The sequence below is a fragment of the Cheilinus undulatus genome, linkage group 20, assembly GCF_018320785.1.
Source record: "Cheilinus undulatus linkage group 20, ASM1832078v1, whole genome shotgun sequence".
Lineage (NCBI taxonomy): Eukaryota > Metazoa > Chordata > Actinopteri > Labriformes > Labridae > Cheilinus > Cheilinus undulatus.
The window spans coordinates 5,553,733-5,572,320 of record NC_054884.1 but is presented as its reverse complement, the minus strand read 5'-3'; the positions used below and the strand labels follow the sequence as shown (position 1 = coordinate 5,572,320).

The window sequence follows — 18,588 nt, the reverse complement described above, 5'->3', positions numbered from 1 at the left end:
ATTCAGGAGACTTTAGAAATGGTAAATGGTAGCACGTCATCCAATGACTCAAAGCACTTTTACACTGCAGGTCACACTTACCCATTCACACCCATTCACTCACTGATGGCAGAGGTTGCCATGGGGAACTGGCCATCAGCATCAGCTAATCCCATTCAATCGCATTCATACACATTTACATGCCACTGACATAGGGTTAAGTGTATTACCCAACGACACATCGACATGTGACTGCAGGAAGTGGGGATCGGACCCACAACCTTACGATTGTGAGGCGACTGACACTTCCTGCTGAGCCAAAGTCGCCCCAAAAAAGTGGTGTATAAAAAAAAATTAAGTGGCTGAAATCCATCATGCCAAACTTTAATGGTCCATGAGGCCGTTTTTGCACGTTGGGTTCAACGTGTGTGTCAAATTTCAAATCCTACAACACCATACCCCCTTTCGGCTAAGAACAAGCTTTTACTGAATGGCAGTACATTTGAAACTAGTTTTAGCAATGCGATTAAATGCAATTGGGTTGCATTTTGTGCGTAAAAAAATCTACATTTTGCTCTATTTTTTGTCTTCATTTGACTTAGGAGTTAACTTTGTTATCAAATACTCACTGACATATGAACAATTTTTCAAAAGTTAAGAACCAACTCATTTGGCATGGTTAAAATATAAACATAAGGTATGTGACGTCAGTTTAAGACATTTCGGGTCATAAGATAGGCGCATTAGCCCAGTTTGACAGAGACAGAATGTCATATACACTTTTACACGGTTGTCTTTTTTGCACTTCTAAAATGCTGATCCCTGTTTTGGAAAGTAATTTCTATGTTAAATTCACTGGACAACTGAATTCTGGCTCCTTGAAACCATCAAATTGTACCTTTTTTATTATTATTATAATCACTCAAGAACCCATTTTCCCTTTTACCACCATTCATTTTGAAGGAGTGTTTTCCACCTGAAAGGCAGGACAGTGTTTCTGCTAGACTTTTTTTATCCAAAGTGGCCAGGAGTCCTCAAGGATTTCTGACATTTTAGAACAACTACCAGAAATTTGCTTTAGATTGTCATGTGACCAATAACCTGCATTTAACAGCAGTAAAACAAAAACAGAAAACACCATGATATAGCATCATTACTGCACTAAAATGGGACTGGGGATACATTTTTTATTCCTGAACCTGACTTAAGACTGAGAAAGTAGAACCCGAGCCACCAATAATTGTTACTCTGTTAGTCCGGGGTGACAAATAGAACTTATGACCAGGCTTAGGAAAGAACTGCAGAAACACTTTCTTCAATTTGTCATGTAAGTTGTCTAAAAAAAGCACAATAAAAATTATGAGCTGTTCCTTTCACACATGCAGTCAGAAACACAATATACACCTTTGTTAACACATAACACATAATCAACAGCAGCTTCACATTAGCACTGTTAGCACATTAGCTGCTACCATAACTTTGCAGCTTGAAACATCCGAATCCCATCCTCCACTGACAACAGCAACAAATCATCCAAGCAAATAACCAACCAGTGATCAGTTAACAAGACACCAATTTCCGCAATGAAACTTAAATTAAGTCTTACTGTCAGTTGTCCCATATAAGTTTTCATAGACTGATGATCTCAACTGTAACCTCTGCTAAAACAGTAAAATCCAACCATCGAGGTTTATTGGAGTAGTCCCAAGAGCAGTTCCCTTATTTTGGCTTCTTTACCCGCAGCGATGATTAACTCAAAATCCTACCTTACCGCTGATTTTCCTGTGTAGTTTATAGCTCTGAAGTCTTGCGGAGATTAGCTTTGTTTGACATCATCCACGATGATCGCATAAATATCCGCCGCCTAATTTAGCCATGTGCTACATGGAGAAACACTCCCTCACCATCAGGAAGTTGGTTGTAGTAAAAATTTTTTGAGTTTATATTTAATGATTATTGCAATATATATTTTCAAGGTAACACATTATAAAATATATAATTATTCACACTTTAATTATTTGGTGATTGGCAGATTTTTTACAGGCACATTTTTGATATTTTTATCTGCCGGACTTCCATCAGGGAAACTGGCCAAAGATGGAAACTCTGGGCAGGGTCTGCAGTGTGTGGGGATAATTCCAGGATAGATTGCTACTGTCAATCTACAAATTCTGTGAAGAGTATGAGGTTTCAAAAATTTCTTTTTATTCTCTGGAAACAGCTCCAGCTAATGCACAGGTCCCACAGTTACACTGGCATGCTTGATGCTCCTGACACATTCCATCTACTCTGAGCATTTTCTGCAAAATAATGATGATAATGAAAATAATAATAATAGAAATCTAAAGAAGAAGAATTCAGAGACAATAGGGTTCTTACCCTTCACAGCTAGAAGCCCGATACACTTTTAAAATCATTAAACAGAGTCAGTGATATGTAATAAATAAAAAAGCACATTTTTAATTGAACTTCTCTGTATTTTTAATCCACATCTCCCAGGTGTGCTTTCTTCCTTTGAAGATGTGAAAGTTTGGAGAAGAGATTGAGATAGAGAGTTCACTCAGTGCACTCAGCTCAGCCAAAGAGCTTTTATAGATCTGGGTGGCATGCTGGGAAGTGTGCAGGAAACTGAGAGTTAAACCTCTCTCGCTGACTCTTGACTGTCTTTCTGAAGTTTCTTTGACACTGAACTTCACACAACATGAAACCCAAAAGTTAAAAGGTAAGAAGTACCCGAAACCTCTACTCCCAATAAAAGCTTTCAAATCGGGGGAGATACATAAAGAAAGAAAATCCACAAAGTAAAAAGAGTGAGGGACCAGTTCATGATCTCACCATTTCACAAGGGTTTTATATCTTCTTTAGAGCCGTCACTGCAAGATCAAGTAAATGTGCAAATGCTTGCATGAACTATACATACAGCACACAGAGAGCGGGGCGAGCGATGACGACACGTCACTGACAAATTAGTCATATTTCTGCTGCATTTCAGCACTGACCTGCAAACTCACACATGCATGCACGCAGGCGGCGCTGAGGATGTCCACGCTACAGTTAACTGCAGCACCGCTCCTGGTCGAGGAGCCTTCAAGCTGTCAGAGCCAATCAGACGGGAGCATGGTGGGAAGGTATGGGAGTGTATAGACAGTGATGGCAGAGAGGGGGAGTCCAGCGACGGGAGAACTTACGGTACAGTCAGCAATACTGGGAGTGTTTTACGGTCACTGTGGAGAGTTTGTCACAAGCTGTAACTGTTACTGTCAGGAGACATAGTTACTGCAGGATAAAGGAAAAAGACACCATGCACACAGCCGCTGCGGCCTCAAAAGCACTCACTACATTTGGTTTAAAAAGATAAAATGTCAGGACGCTTTACCAGCGTGATGCTGAGGGGTTTTCTTCTGTGCAACATTTAGTATAAAAATATAAAAGCATAACCTCAGACTTACCGGCACCGATGCATCAGAAAATATAAGAACATAAACACCTGAGCCAAGTAAAATATTGATAAAGAAGACCCGCTTGTGGAATTATGGCAACAACACATGCGCTTCAGGTGTTTTTACAGTGCTATAAAGAACTTCATTGTTTTTATGACATAAGGCATCCATTCTGATAACAACTGCACAGCATTGTGCTACCTCACTGGCTTTGCTGATCCGGGTTTACCCCTTATTTTCACTAATGAATGGTAACAGAGGCAATATCTCTTAGATATCCGACATGCCTGTAAAGCTCTTCCACACTGTGCTGCAAGTATTTTTAAAAAAATGGAGCTCTAGTGGTGGAATTGGGACGAACTGCGTGACATTGTGAACGTGCAAAGTGGATGGACTCACCAGAATCCATGTCTGTCATCAGGCAAATCCATCTTGCAAAGCTGCAACCTGCATTGTTTGTGCCAGACCAATTAGCATTGTTTGAGGAGACTGAGGTGGTAGCTATGTGAAATATATCCATGCAGTGGATATATGGAATAGTCTACCTGGCATGTCAGGTTAATGACAGTGTGCTAGCTTGATAAACAACTTGCTAACTAGCCAACAGGCTACGCTGAGGCATGCATGTACCACTTAGTATGAAACTAATTGGTTTGATATGAAATACAGCATGATTTATCAGACAATACAGGACAGTAGTTCCTCTTGGTAGTTCCAGCTTGCATATATATGCATCTAAGTGAAAAGTTAGACTGCATAATTATTAAAAATCAGTTTAGTTTACATACAAATGAACATCTGACTGATTAAACAAGTTAGCTGAGCGTTGCTCATTTGGCTTCATGCATGTAAATAGAGAAATAGTTTTCAAAATATGTCATGTTTCCAGCAGGCCGTGCGTGATTGTTCCTGCTTCTGTCTCAATAATTCTATTGTCTCTATAATGTCCTATAATGTCTCTATAATTCTATAAAAAAAGGCAGAGGCTTTGAAACAAACTCCGAGTGTGATTGGATGAACATTCTGTCTGTCACATCCCTACGGGACAATTAGAGCAACAAAACACGTGACGTAGTTGCTATTGAGCTGCGCATGCGCAGCTACTCAGGAATAACACAAAACATGGCGACTATAGACATGTAAGTACTCGACTTTTGTCGTTTTTGAAAGAAAACAACTCACTGCTGTTCTTTGTTCTTCTTTTAATGAAGAAATGTCGTCAAGTTCTGATAAAACTGGCGCTTTATCAGCATCCACACTAATCTCTTCCTCCACAACTGGACCAGCTCTTGCTGCTGCTTGTTAACGTCATGACTGAAAGTACTGCCCCTTGTCACTGATTGGTCCTGTCACTTTCTAACCGGGCCCGAACGGATCAGATGGGATCTTTGCAAGATGGATTCGCCAGTGAAAAACAAGGAAATGGGCGTATCCATCTGCTTCACAAGGTTATAAGGGCTATTCTTCTGTAAAGAAGTGCCCTTTGCATTGAACGCTAGGAGATGTCATCTATACAGTTACAGACATATGGATATCAGCCACATACTTGAGGGGATACCAAGGGTTACACCAGCAGGGAAGCTGTGGCTCAGCAGGCAGAGTAAGTCAGCCTGCAATTGAAAGGTTGTGGGTTTGATTCCCATTTCTTTGGGCAAGGGCAAAGGTCCAATTTGCTCCCACTGCTTTGTTGGTGTCATGCAAATGAGTATGGATGCAACTGAATGAGACTAGCTAATACTGAGGCCAATTCTCCAGCAACTCCTGCCATCAGCGTATGATTGTGGAGTGAGTGGTATGAATGGGTAGTTGTGACCTGTGGCGTACAAGCGCTTTGAGTGGCCAGATGACTGGAAAAGTGCTATACAAGCACAAGTCCATTTACTCCTATTATCTTTTATGGCTTTTAAGACAGCTCAGATTAGAGATCACAACATCCCCCTTTATGTTGTGATGTTCTATAATGGGCAAAACAGCACAGGGGCATCAATATCATGGCCTCAATGAAACTATGAATGTCTCATGCATGGCATACCGAGATACAACCAAGAGCTAGCTAAAAGCCTCAGTCATCCTCCATGTTTTATCTTCTAAAGTCACATTTGATCACGAGTGTCTGGAACCCTAAAATTCACTTATGTTGCATTGACTGCACAGCACTTCCTTCTAATCGACGGTGAGAGACCTCACCCCCTAGGAGCTGAGCAGAGCACCAATGGAAGACCTGAGCAGCTTGAGACTCGAGATCACTGTAAAACTATAAGTTAATGCAAGAAGAGTATAACAGCAGATCTTTTTACCTTTCTGGGACTATTTCCACTCATTTGGCATGATTCCATGATTTTATTGATTCTGCCGTGGGTGCATGAGTGCATTAGTAAGTGAAAAGGCGCTGTCTCATGTAAAACTCTGCATTTTTTTCGACTCAAAAGTTAACTTATCCTTGATGACCTTTAGCTTGTGCAGCAGACATGTTATTATTTGTACAGTGATAATTTATTATCAGGAGTTTATAGACTGTGTTGTGCTTTGAAGCTGCTCAAAATAGACAAGGCGTGATATCTTGCTGCAGATCACAGAGCAGTTGGAGTATGTGGAAATTAGAGGTTAGAAGTTTGACTTCAGACAGTGACAGAGGGGTTTACTGTTCTTCCACTATGTTGAGGGGAAAATGTTTGGATGCCACAGTGCTAGATCAATTAAACAGCAAAGCTTGTGATTCAGAAAACAACAATGCTACAGCAAAGCTACTGAAAATGCAGTTAAACTAGTGTGTATTTGTTGAGCTGTGACTGCCTAACACTGTAAGTGCAGAGAGGAGGTAGAATGTCAGGGATCCTTGTAGCTCTGATGTAATGTTTATTACAGTTTTAGAAGCAATGCCATTCACATCCTGGATCCTCAGGACTGTGAGGGAGGCAGGAGTTAGAGATGGCTCACAATACTTTTAGTCTCTTTTTATGTGTGAGTGTCTGGGTGTAATCCCTGGTGAGAGGAGTCTCTGTAGCAGCCTAACCGTTTGTAATCTACCTGTCTGGCGGTGCTCCCATCTGATAACTTCCATTATCCACCCGGGGAAGGTAGGCCGCAGACGCACTGCTGAGCTCAGCAAGTCTCAAACACACACACAAATACGTGCACATGTTCGCTCCAAACACAGTAACGGCACATCTGAGGGCTCTAACGGACTGTGTAATCAGGCTGAGATGTTCGGGGCGTTTTTGGCTGCAGAAGGAGGGCTTGGTTGGCTAGATTAGTTTCTCAGAGCATCCTCCCTCACACACACAGACACACACGTACTGTACAGCTCAGAACTGTTTCCGTGGTGACGGAGGAGGAAGTACGGGCTGCTTGTGTATGATAATGTTCATGTAATTATTTCCTCTTCCTGCCTGACTGCTCACACAGCGTGGATGGCGGAGGCATGGTGACCACAGAGAGAGAAAGAACGAAGGGCAGAGGCGGGTTTTAGCTCTGTGACTGAAGCAGAAGAGGGCTTACAGCCTTAAAGCCATTCCATTCCATACCGTGCTAAGCTTAATGAAAGACTTCAGCCACCGGATGGAGGAACTGAGCGGAACAGGGAGCCGACTTATTCTACGGAGGGATTTGTGATGCATTGGCTATTCTAAATAAGATTACTGTACATAGGCTACTGTGAAATGGACTCACCATGTAAATGGCACCGTAATGTGAATAATCCATATATCTTTATTCATAAAACACTGCTTTTCAAAGGGCTGTGGACTGTTTGAACATAGAACACTCTTATTGAAGTAGGAACAAAAAAATGTTCAGGCTTTTTGGAGTCATTTTGCCATTTTGGCTGACTATTTCAGTTGTAGAAGGCCGTACTTCTCAGGACCACTGCTAACATTCAACATCAGCACATTAGAAGCTCAGAATCTTCAAGAATCTACCTAGAACAACTTGAAGAAATAATTTTAAAATCATAATAAGGTGCCTATAAAGTATTCACCCCCGTGATGTTTTACCTTTTTATTAATTTTACGAATCAACCATGGTCAGTATAATTTGGTCCAGCCAATTGCTAGTAGCCTCGCAATTATTGAAATAGGGGTCATCAGAGTGCAGTGAATGTGTCTCAAGTGATTGTAGTATAAAGACACCTGTGTCTAGAAGGTCCAGTCACTGGTTAATCAGTATTCCTGGCTACCATTGCACCTTGAAGACAAAATAAGACCCCAAGATTATCAGAGTTTTCCTCACAACTCAAAGCTTTATGGGAGAGTGGCAAAGGGGAAGCCACTGTTGAAGAAAACTCAGATGAAATCTGGACTAGAGTTCACCAAAAGCATGTGGGAGACTCCATGGTCAAGTGGAGAAACACTCTTTGGTCTGCACATCGCCACAAAGACACCATCCCCACTGTGAAGCATGGTGTTGGCAGCATGATGCTGTGGGGATGCTTCTAAGCAGCCAGCCCTGGAAGGCTTGTTTACATGAAGGGTAAATTGAGTAATGTAAAAACATAGGAAAATCCTGGAGGATGTTTTATTCAATCTGCAAGAGAACTACGGCATGGGAGAATATTTATTATCCAGCAAGACAATGACCTGAAAAATACAGAGAAAGCTACACAGAAATGGTTTAAAGACAACAAGGTGAATGTTCTGGAGTGGCTTGACCAGACCTCAATCCAATTTATGGCTGGACTTGAAGAGGGCTGTCCACGCCTGATCGCTGTGCAACTTGACAGAGCTTGAGCAGTTTTTGCAAAGAAAAATGGAGTAAAATTTCAGCGTCCAGATGTGCAAGCCTGACTGAGACCTATCCACACAGACTCAGTGCTGTGATTACAGAGGTGACTCTACTAAATACTGAATTGAAAGGGGGTGAATATTTATGCAATCATTTACTACTGCTACTGCTTATTACATTACAGATTTTTTATTTGATTGACATTACTTTGTGGAAATCTGTTTTCACTTTGACTTTCAAGAGGCTTTTGATAAATGTTTTCTTGTCATAAAAGCCAATTATATTGACCATGATTGATTTATTAAATCAATACAAGGGTAAAACATTTAAACGGTTGAATACATTTTTTATAGGCACTGTAGATGTTGGAAATGTCACATCAAATGATGATAATCCCAACTCTATAAACTAGAAACTTTGCAAAATCCCTAGCAGTCAAACAAGCTAAGAGTAGAGCTGATGGGTTTTGAGTTTACTGAAGGAAAATGTCCCAGAATTTAGGCATGTATTACTTCGTAATTCTTTATAAAAGAAATCTCTATGACTATATTAAAGCAGTCAGTGGACAGGTGTTGAATGTCTGACGGCTCCTTCTGAATGAGACTAAATCATTGTTCTTATTAGATGAACTGTGTTTACCTGCAGACGGATGGCCCATTTTTACTCGTTCCGCCTACCTGACGTGCACTGACTGAAAGTCTTCAGGTTATACCGCTTTAGCATTTTGATGTAATTACCCCCCCACCTCTGCTCCTCTGCTCAGGCAGATGTGGCTCGATTAACATGCAATTAACACAAATTAAAAGGCCAAACGGAACCGAAGCAGCTCCCTGTGGAAGACTGCTTAGCTCTGGGCAGGAGGGAGGTGATGAGAGGAGAGAACAAGGTGATAAAGAGGGAAACTCACTCTGAAGATGAGAGAAATGCTGATTGGACAGCGTGTGGTGACTTTATATGCACGGACATGAATCAGTGCTTCTTTACATTTTACAGGAAAACTACAAGACTTTTTCTAAACTTTAGTTTACTTTTTGATGCTTTTATGTCTGTCCTCTATAAAGCTGCTTAGTAATTTTCATTCTTTCCAGGAACAAATTATTTTTGGATACACTTTTAGATTTTAATTTTTTTTAATCAGTCTTCATTCAGAGGGTTATGCCTCATCATTTTTTTGTTTCCTAACAGCTCATTTGCATTGGCAAACACATTTCGCAGGAAATGTAATTTCACCTGGATTATGTCGTCTTGTCAGCAATGATGAGAAAACTTTATATTGAGTCTTTGTATCTGCAAACACTCCTCACAGTGAACATATTTTAATTGTTTTCTACAAACTTGGGTTAGTAAATGAGCACAACATTGGCACAAGGTGCCTTAAACTGGGGTCGAGTTCACTGTGTTAATGCGAAGAGACCGTATGAATGATCCTTTTTTATGGTATTCAGGTGCAAGCTTCTGGTTCGTACGTTTTTGCCCATGGACTTTAGTCTTTAGCCACATAAGGGTCCAACGGCGTCTTGTCTTGTCTCTTGCTAGCATTTCTATACAGAGAGTCAGGAGAACAAGTGATCCCCTGGGATTCATGTTGCCATTGGCTGGAATCTTTGTTTTCATCCAGCTACCACTTTAATTGTTTGGTGAGGGTGAATGCAAGTGTACCATATTTAGGCATGGTGCACAAGTCTGGTTGAAGAAGTGGTCTTGGGCACAATTCATGTGAAGTTGAGTACTGGTCTGAGTTGTAATGTCAAGTCTAAACATCAATCACAGTCCATATATTTGGCTTTTTTATATTAAAAAAACTCTCTTTTTACAAATTCATGTCAATTAAACAAAGATACTTCATGCACTCACAGCACTGAGTCTGTGTGGATAGGTCCCAATCAGGCTTACCATCTGGACACTACAATTTTACTTCATTCATAATGGCAAAAATGCTCAAGATCTGTCAGGTTGCACAGAGATCAGGCATGAACAGAACTTTTAAAGTCCAACCACAAATTCTCTGTTGGATTGAGGTCTGGGCTTTGACTCAGCCACTCCCAGAACACTCCCCTTGTTGTCTTTAAATCATTTCTGTGTAGCTTTCTCTGTATGCTTCAGGTCATTGTCTTGCTGTAAAAATAAAAATACCTCCCATGCCGTAGATTTCTTGCAGACTAAATGAGCCCTCCAGAACTTTCCTTTATTTTGCATCACTCATTTTACCCTCCATTTTTAAAGCCTTTCAGGGTCAGCTGCTGAGAAGCATCCCGACAGCATCATGCTGCCACCACCGTGCTTCACAGTGGGGATGGTGTGTTTGTGGTGATATGCATATTCCAGTTGACCATGGAGTCTCCCACATGCCTTTTTCTAAACTGAATCTGAGTTTTCTTCAATAGTGTCTTTCTCTTTGCTACTCTCCCATAAAGCTTTGACTGGTGAAGAACCCGACCAACAGTTGTTGTCTACAGAGTCCCTACTACCTCAGCTGCTGAAGCTTGTAACTCCTTCAGAGTAGTCATAGGTGTCTTGGTGTCCTCTCTCATTAGTCTCCTTCTTGCACGCTCACTCAGTTTGTGAGGACGGCCTGATCTAGGCAGATTTACACATGTGACATATTCCTTCTGTCTTCATGATGGATTTTACTTAATTCTGGGGATGTTCAGTTCCTTGGATTTTTTTTGTATCCATCCCCTGACCTTTACTTTTCAATCACCTTTTCTCTGAGTTTCTTGGAGTGTTCTTTTGACTTCATGGTGTAATGGCAGCCATGAATACTGATTAACAAGTGACTGGACCTTCTAGACACAGGTGTATTTACACTACAGTCACTTGCGACACATTCACTGCTCCCATGTGATTGCACCAATTGGCTGGACCTCTGTAGAATCAGGGGGTGAATATTCACATGGTCATTAATATTACCTGACTTATTTTTATTTAATTAACGTTACTTTGAGCAGGATAGAGGGGAATAGGGAGCAGCTGTGCCTGCATGGGCCCAAAACCACCCTGAGGTGCTGTTTTTGACATGTTGATGGTGCAAACATGTTGGCTACCAGGCCAGAAACCCCGCTGCCTGTGTTATACTCATTGTTGCCAGTGAGTAAAATATAGGCAGCAATTACACTTCTGCCAAAAAGTATTTACACTTCGTCCCACAGGAGTTGAATTGAGCGAGGTGAAAAAGTTGTAAACGGTCGTATGTCAGAGTGTTGTGTGTCACAAAAGTTCAGTGGATGTTGACATGTCGAGGGACTGCAGGAGGACCGAGGGGATAATTACAGCGCCGTCCACACCATCCATCTGACCTGCAACACCCGGCCCCACGGCCACTCTCTGGATGTGTGGGTGACTGTGTGTGCGTGTAGACAAGGGACTAAGTGCCTGGGAGAGTGTGCTTTATCATCACGGGGCCCCAGTGTCTGCCACCGGCCAAGGATTGATATGAGCTCTTTGCTATTAAACTCTGCTTGTGTGTCTCTCTCTCTCAGTCGCTCCTTGCCTATTCAGCTCTGTGTGTGTGTTTAGGTGTGTTTGTGTTTTCGTGTGTTTGTGTGAGTGGGTTTTTGTGTGATGTAATGCCATTATCCTCACTTGCCTGTCTCTCCCTTTTTACTGTTCTCCCTTCAATCAGCACTTATCCTGCATGCGTCTCTGAACTCTCTCTCCTCCATTCTTCTCTACCTCTCTCTCCCCCTCACTATCTTCTCCTCCCTCCCTCCCTCCCTCTCTCTCTCTCTCCCTCTCTGTCTCGCTCTCTCGGTATGAATGCCGCTACCTTCAGCACTTCTCTCTCATTGATCGGGCAGGTTTAGCTGACATCATCGTTCCGTCTCCATCTCTGTCTTTCTCGTTCCTTCTCTTTTCATCCCTCCATCCCCGCGTTGCTCTGATTCATTATGAACATCAACTCCTTCTGCTCTATCTCCCTTTTTTTGCTTCTCACTGCAAACAACAGACTTGCACAGCTGAAAGCATTTAGGAGCAGACAGATGGTTACACTATCCAGAAATGCTTTATTGTAAAGAGGTCAACAGCGTTTCACTGAGCCGAGCAGCAGCAGTAAAACTGTTTTTTCTTTGAGTGTGAGTCCGACCATGATGGATTACAACAGAAAAGAGAACATCACATGTCAGTCTGCTTGTTAAAAGAAAGGGATGCCAAAAGTAGTAAAACAAGCACATTCTATCACCCGGCTCATCAAAACTATGGCGTGGTCAGTCGCCATAATGCTTCTACTCTCCATCTGACGTCACTAGTGGATGCCGTGATCCTGATTTGCATCTATGCAAGGCCATCTATAAGGGGGGATAAAGGGGAGAGCTTTCTGAGCCCAGCTAAACAGGGGGCCATGGAGGCCAGCAGAATCATGGTCCATTATAAAGTTAAGCTGTAATAATATGTATTTAACCTGAATAATAACCACTCTTACCAATGCAACTAAAACATTTTTTACTTATGCTGCAGCACAATATAGCTTATTCTTAATGTGAACTTCTTTTTATAAAACACATTACCTTTCATTAGTGATGTTAGCAATGTGAATGGGCACATTAAACTGAATGATTAGTACTGTCAGACTTCATAGCTCAGGATGCCAGAAATTCAAGTATAAGAAACTGAGACGACTTTTTTTTGGAAAAGTGGCTAGAATGGACAAGAATTGTAAAAACAAAAACTCAATGGGTTTAAAGTTGCAACAAAGAATTAAGAAGCGGCAAAAATGAATCAAAAGTGGCTCAAATGGATCAAAAGTGCCAGAAACTGGTGAAAGGGGCAAAAAGGTCAAAACTGCAAAAAGGTTTCCAAAAAGTTTCCAAAGTGGGTGAAAAGTTGCGAAAGAGTGTGCAATGGGCCAAAAAATCAGCAAAAAGTGAAAAACTGCATAAATGGGTTAAAAGCAGCAAAAATGGGCAAAAAGTTTCACAAATGGGCAAAATTAGGCAAGTTACAAAAAGTGTTTAAATAGTTTAGTAGTTTAAAAGTACCACAATTAAATAATTTCACCATCAGAACACAATAATAGTTGACACTTTTCAGCTCTTCCATAAAGTGAGTGTTAGCCAGAATGCTAGCACCAATGCTACTGATCCAACACTGATCCATTATACTGTAACCTTGCAAAGCAGATGGATTCGCCCGTTTCCTTGTTTCTCACAGGTGAATCCATCTTGCAAAGCTCCCATCTGAACTGTTCGGGGCCCGTTTAGAAAGTGACAGGACCAATCAGTGATGAGGGGCAGTACTTTCAGGTGCAGCAGAGTCGTGATGGAAGCAAGCAGCAACAAGAAGCCGGTGCAATTATGGCAGAAGAGCTTAGCGTGGATGCTGCTAAAGATTTATCAGAACTTGACAACATGTCTTCATCAAAAGAAGAACAAAGAACAGCAGTGAGTTGTTTTCTTTTCAAAAACAACAAAAGTCGAGTACTGACATGTCTATAGTCGCCATGGTTTGCATTATTCCTTGGCAGCTGCACACACGCACCTTGGTCGCGGCTACATCCCGTATTTTGTTGCTCTGATTTGTCTGTAAAGATGTGACGGACAGAACGTTCATCCAATCCCACTCTGAGTTTTTACAAATCCTCTGCCCTTTCCCAAACACTAAGTGCTAAAGGTTTTCCATCCATCTGGTGTGTCAGGTTATTGATACTGTCAATAAATCACAGCTGGGGATGGGCCCATTCTCTGTTTTTATCAGGGACCCAGCTAATTCTGTGGGCGAGCCTGCATTTTTGCACCACTACTAATTTTTTAGAGAACCAAATGTTCAGTTGAATCGCTTACAAAGGTTTTGTTTTTCAGTGTGGACTTGTATAAAGTTACTTCAGAGTAGATCCACTAAGACTTTTTGTGCCGTGCTCATAGCACCACGAAATTCACACCCCCCTTTAGCTCCTCTTTTGCAACTAAAGATTCCACTTTTTCCACTAATGAATTTGATATGCAAGCACTAAAACACCCACAGTTAAACACACTAAGGGTGTGTACAGGCCAGGTGGCACATCAGTGGCTTTGCACTTAAACCACCAACACCACAATGACAGGGTGAGAGGAAAGAAAAAAAAAACATTTTCAGAGAGAGAACTCATTCATGCTGAGACATGCAGCATAAGGAGCTGTGTCAGCACATAAGGGCAGTGGTTCCCAACCTGGGGTCCTGGTCATCCTTGGGAGGGGGTACCAGAGATCTCAGGGAGGGCATGAGGCTCTGTCTGCTCTTACAATGTCAAAATAAGATGTGCATACATTTTTAAAAATGCTCTTTGGAAACATTATGTTGGATGGTGTAGAAGAGCCACCATGGATGACAAAAAATAAAGAAGATTCTTACATTTTTTTCCTAAACAGTTTAAGTTTTAGGTGAAAAAAAAAACATTTTTGAGATTACAAATATGTACATTTACAAGTAAACAAACTTAGAATTTCAGAGATTAAAAAATCTTAAACTTTGACTTTAGAAATGGGAAAATTTTCAAGTTTGTAGCATCATAAAGCAGCTCATATTGTAAAAATACATGTGCATCTATTTTCCTTTTAATAAAAATTATGATGCAATGTAGGATGATGTATCAGGGCCACCATAGATGATAAAAAAAAAAAAAAGTTGAAATTTTGGGGGGGGAAATCAAAATTTTTGAGATTGTATGGTTGTATAAGAAGTGGAAAAGAAACTCTGAATCTCAGAGTTTTGAAAGTTGAACATTTAAAAGATATATGTTTAAAAAGTCTTACATTTTAAAATTTGAAACTTAAAAAAGTTTTGGGCATCATGAATTTGCATCAGTTTAACTTAGCTTCATTTTCAGTCTGGGCCTTCAGATTGGCTGTGAACCTCACCTCACGCTCTGAGAATCTGGAGAATAGAGGGTTCTCCTATTTTTAGAATTATGGAGGCCACTGTGCTCCTGGGAACCTTCAGTGTAGCAGAATTATTATGTAGCCTTCCCACATCTGTGCATGTCAACAATCCTGTCTCTGAGTTCTGCAGGCAGTTCCTTTGACCGTTGCTCTGATATCACTGTCAGCCGTGAAGCTTTCTATAGAGAGGTGTGTCTTTCCAAATCATGTCAAATCAGTTTAATTTACCACAGGTGGACTCCAATCAAGGTGTAGAAACATCTCAGCAAAGATCAGAGAAATGGAGGAACCTGAGCTGTCTTTTAAAAGGGTTTGAATTCTTCTAAATTTGCAGACATTTTAAATTCTGTTGTCACGATGAGAGAGTTTTTTGATCCGGATTCTCTGCTCTTGGTCGCTGGCTCTACAGGGAGGAAGATGGGCTGCAAAACTGTTTGCTTCAAGTCTGGATTTTTTGATAAACGGAGGAAAAAAGAGCCAGCTCAGACACCCTATTTTCTTCACATAGGGCAATCTGCTTCCTGCAGTGATACACCAACATAAATCATAAGCATCCAACTCAGACAGATTGTGCTCTGAAATGGTGCTCCATGTGTTGTGGGTGAGCTGAGTTAAAGCAAAGACACATCAGTTTGTTTCTTTAGTTCTCTGAGGCCTTTAGGATGCCATGTTGTTGGCTTTTAGACAGTTTTCTTCAATCTCAAAGCATCATGGGAGCCGAGTAGGGATACAACAAAAAAACTGACCTAAACATTTAGGGTAACACAGGAAGAGAGCAGGTTCAAAAAGCTCTCTTTGACACCCCCACTTCTGCCTTTCACACACTTCTCCACGTTATGAATATTTTACCTGGATGTTCTGTCAATCCTCATCTATTGTAGAGCTTCTCTTTTATTCATGTCACTCCAGCGCTGTGCCTCTCACCTAGATATTTTATAGCTCTCAGGGTATTTTTTGCACCACAATAGGAGCTTATCTGTTGCACCATGTGTGTTTCCCTGCAGCAGGCAGAGGAGGTTGCACAGACGGAGGGCTCCCAGCAGCTCCACCTGCAGCCCAGTGATTCGTCGGAGAAGCAGCAGCCCAAGAGGTTACACGTCTCCAACATCCCCTTCCGCTTCCGAGACCCTGACCTCCGGCAAATGTTCGGGGTGAGTTGACAACTGCATCGTACGCACACATGCATGCACTTCTTTCTACTTTGATATCTGACACTGCAGGGCGAACAAGAGCTGTATTCAGGTCACTCCTTTAAACACTGTATACTGATACGTCTGCCTTAGTCAGGAGCACAAATAGAGCTAAAACAACAGAAAACAGGGAATTCCAACATGAGCACTGTTAAAGTAAAGTGCAACTCCAATTTCAAAAAAAGTTGGGATGCTTTGTAAATAAGAAAAGAATGCAATGATTTGCAAATTTCCTACACCCATATTATTCACAGTAGAACATCAATTTGATTTCATGAACCTGATGTCAGGAACACATCTAAAAAGTAGGGACAGTGCAACAAAAGGCTGGGAAGTAATGGTGCAGATGAAAAAAATCTGGAGGAGCATGTTGCAACTAATTACATTAATTGGCAACACATTAGTAACATGGATAGGTATAAAAGGAGCGTTCTAGAGCTAGGCAGAGGTTGAACAATCTGTGACAAACCACATAAAAAATTGTGGAACAATTTCAGCGATATATTCTTTGATGTAAAAGTTGTAAAGACTTTGAATATCCCACCGTCTACAGTCCATAACATCATCAAAAGATTCAGACAATCAGGAGAATACAGCACAAGAGCCAAGGCTGAAGGCAGTGTTAATTTTGTCGACTAAAACTATGACTAAAAATGTTCATCAACAGCCTTTTTTCCATGACAAAAACTAGACTTAGACTAACAAAAATAGATCTTTTATGACTAAAACTCACAAAAACCTAAGTTGAGTTTTTCTCAAGATGACTAAAACTAGACTACAATGTAATTTAGTTTTCATCAGACATCTCCACTGTGGGTAAATCTGTCAACAAACAATGCAGCTGTATCTCTTCTGCCTCTCAGCTGTAAAGGCAGGGACCCCAGGTTTGGCAGAGTGCAGAGAACACACTACCATGATTTGGTACCAGATTCAGGCAAGAAAATAGATGCTTGGTCTAAAAGTAAAGACTAAAATGTGAGGACGTTTTATGGACTAAAACCAGACTAAAATGTTTTGAGTTTTCGTCAACTAAAACTGGACTAAAACTGAAAAGGATCAAAATGACTAAAATGTGGCTAAAACTAAAATGCATTCCATTTAAAGACTAAAAATAAGACTAGAATTAAAGATAGCTGCCAAAATTAACACTGGCTGAAGGTAAATATTGGATGCCTGTGATCTTATGAAAACAGACGTGATTCTGTTCTGGAAATCACTGCATCAGCTCAGGAACACTTCCAGAAATCATTGTCTGTTACCACAGTTCACCAAGCCATCCACAAATGCAGGTTAAAGCTGCATCAACCAAAGAAGAAGCCATAAGTGAACAAAATCAAGAAATTCTGCCATCTTCACTTTTCCAAGGCTCATTTAAAAAGGGCTAAAGCAAAATGGAAAACTGTTCTGTGGTCAGACAAATCAAAATTTGGAATTCTTTTTGAGAACCACAGACACCATACTCGGCAGAGCAGCTAGAATCCTAGGTCAGACAGGATTGGGAAAACATTCCTCTCCCAGCATGCTCTCCTCACTACCCTGATGTTGTCAGACTGTTGTTAAAGAAGAGGACATGCTACATAATAGCGGGCATTTTTTTTACCTCTGCCAAGGAGGTTATGTGATCAGGTGGGTTTGTTTGTTTGTTTGTTCGTTTGTTTGTTTGTTAGCAACATAACTCAAAAGGTTGTTGACAGATTTTGATGAAATTTTCAAGAAATGTCAGAAATGGCATAAGGAAGAACTAATTAGATTTTGGGAGTGATCCGGATCACCGTCTGGATTCAGGAATTTTTTAAAGGATTCTGTATTACTGGGAGATAAGGCTAATGGCGGAGATCTGCGCTGTTACCACTTACACCAGGAGATGGCGGACATGAGTAACTTCAATCCCAGCAGCATTTTGGGTGTGTTTCTATTCAAAGTTTTGGAGTTTATAGAGTTTTAAAGATGCACGCCCGGTCGAGGAGACGAGTCGGTGCGTAACAGAGAGAAAGACAACGAATTTTAGCGAGAATACTCACAATGCTAGGAGGAATAGAGGAATATCCACCCTCTGCCATGACTTCCAGTCATCCAGTGAGACCATGGGTCAGACTGTCAGTGCATCTGTTGGCACTAGCAGGCAATGCTTCCGCCGTGACAGTCCACCTGTAGTGAAGCCAATGCTTTGCCTCACTGTGTTTCCACCCTACCAGGGAGGGAGTAATCGGCGAGTGCCGTGGTGGGGGGCACATGGGGACAATCCAGGGATTTTTTCAATGATACTTCACTATTGAGAGATAGGGCTAATGGAGGAGGTCTGCGCTCTCTGAGTGCTTTTCTAGTTTGAAATGTGTTGCTGCTGTCAAATTCAAAATGAGCTGAGATTTTCATGAAATGGTAAAATGTCTGATATGTTGTTTATGTCCT

The 18,588-nt window shown here is 41.2% G+C and overlaps 1 protein-coding gene across 1 annotated transcript in view; it reads left to right on the top strand.

The window, feature by feature from the left end:
• Window positions 1–18,588, top strand: part of LOC121528491 (RNA binding protein fox-1 homolog 3-like) — a 464,058-nt gene that overhangs the window by 368,519 nt on the left and 76,951 nt on the right. The window contains exons 4-5 of the mRNA XM_041815974.1: window positions 11,889–11,931; window positions 15,994–16,140. Of these exons, the coding sequence (XP_041671908.1) occupies window positions 11,889–11,931; window positions 15,994–16,140 (190 nt within the window). The remainder of the gene's footprint in view (window positions 1–11,888; window positions 11,932–15,993; window positions 16,141–18,588) is intronic.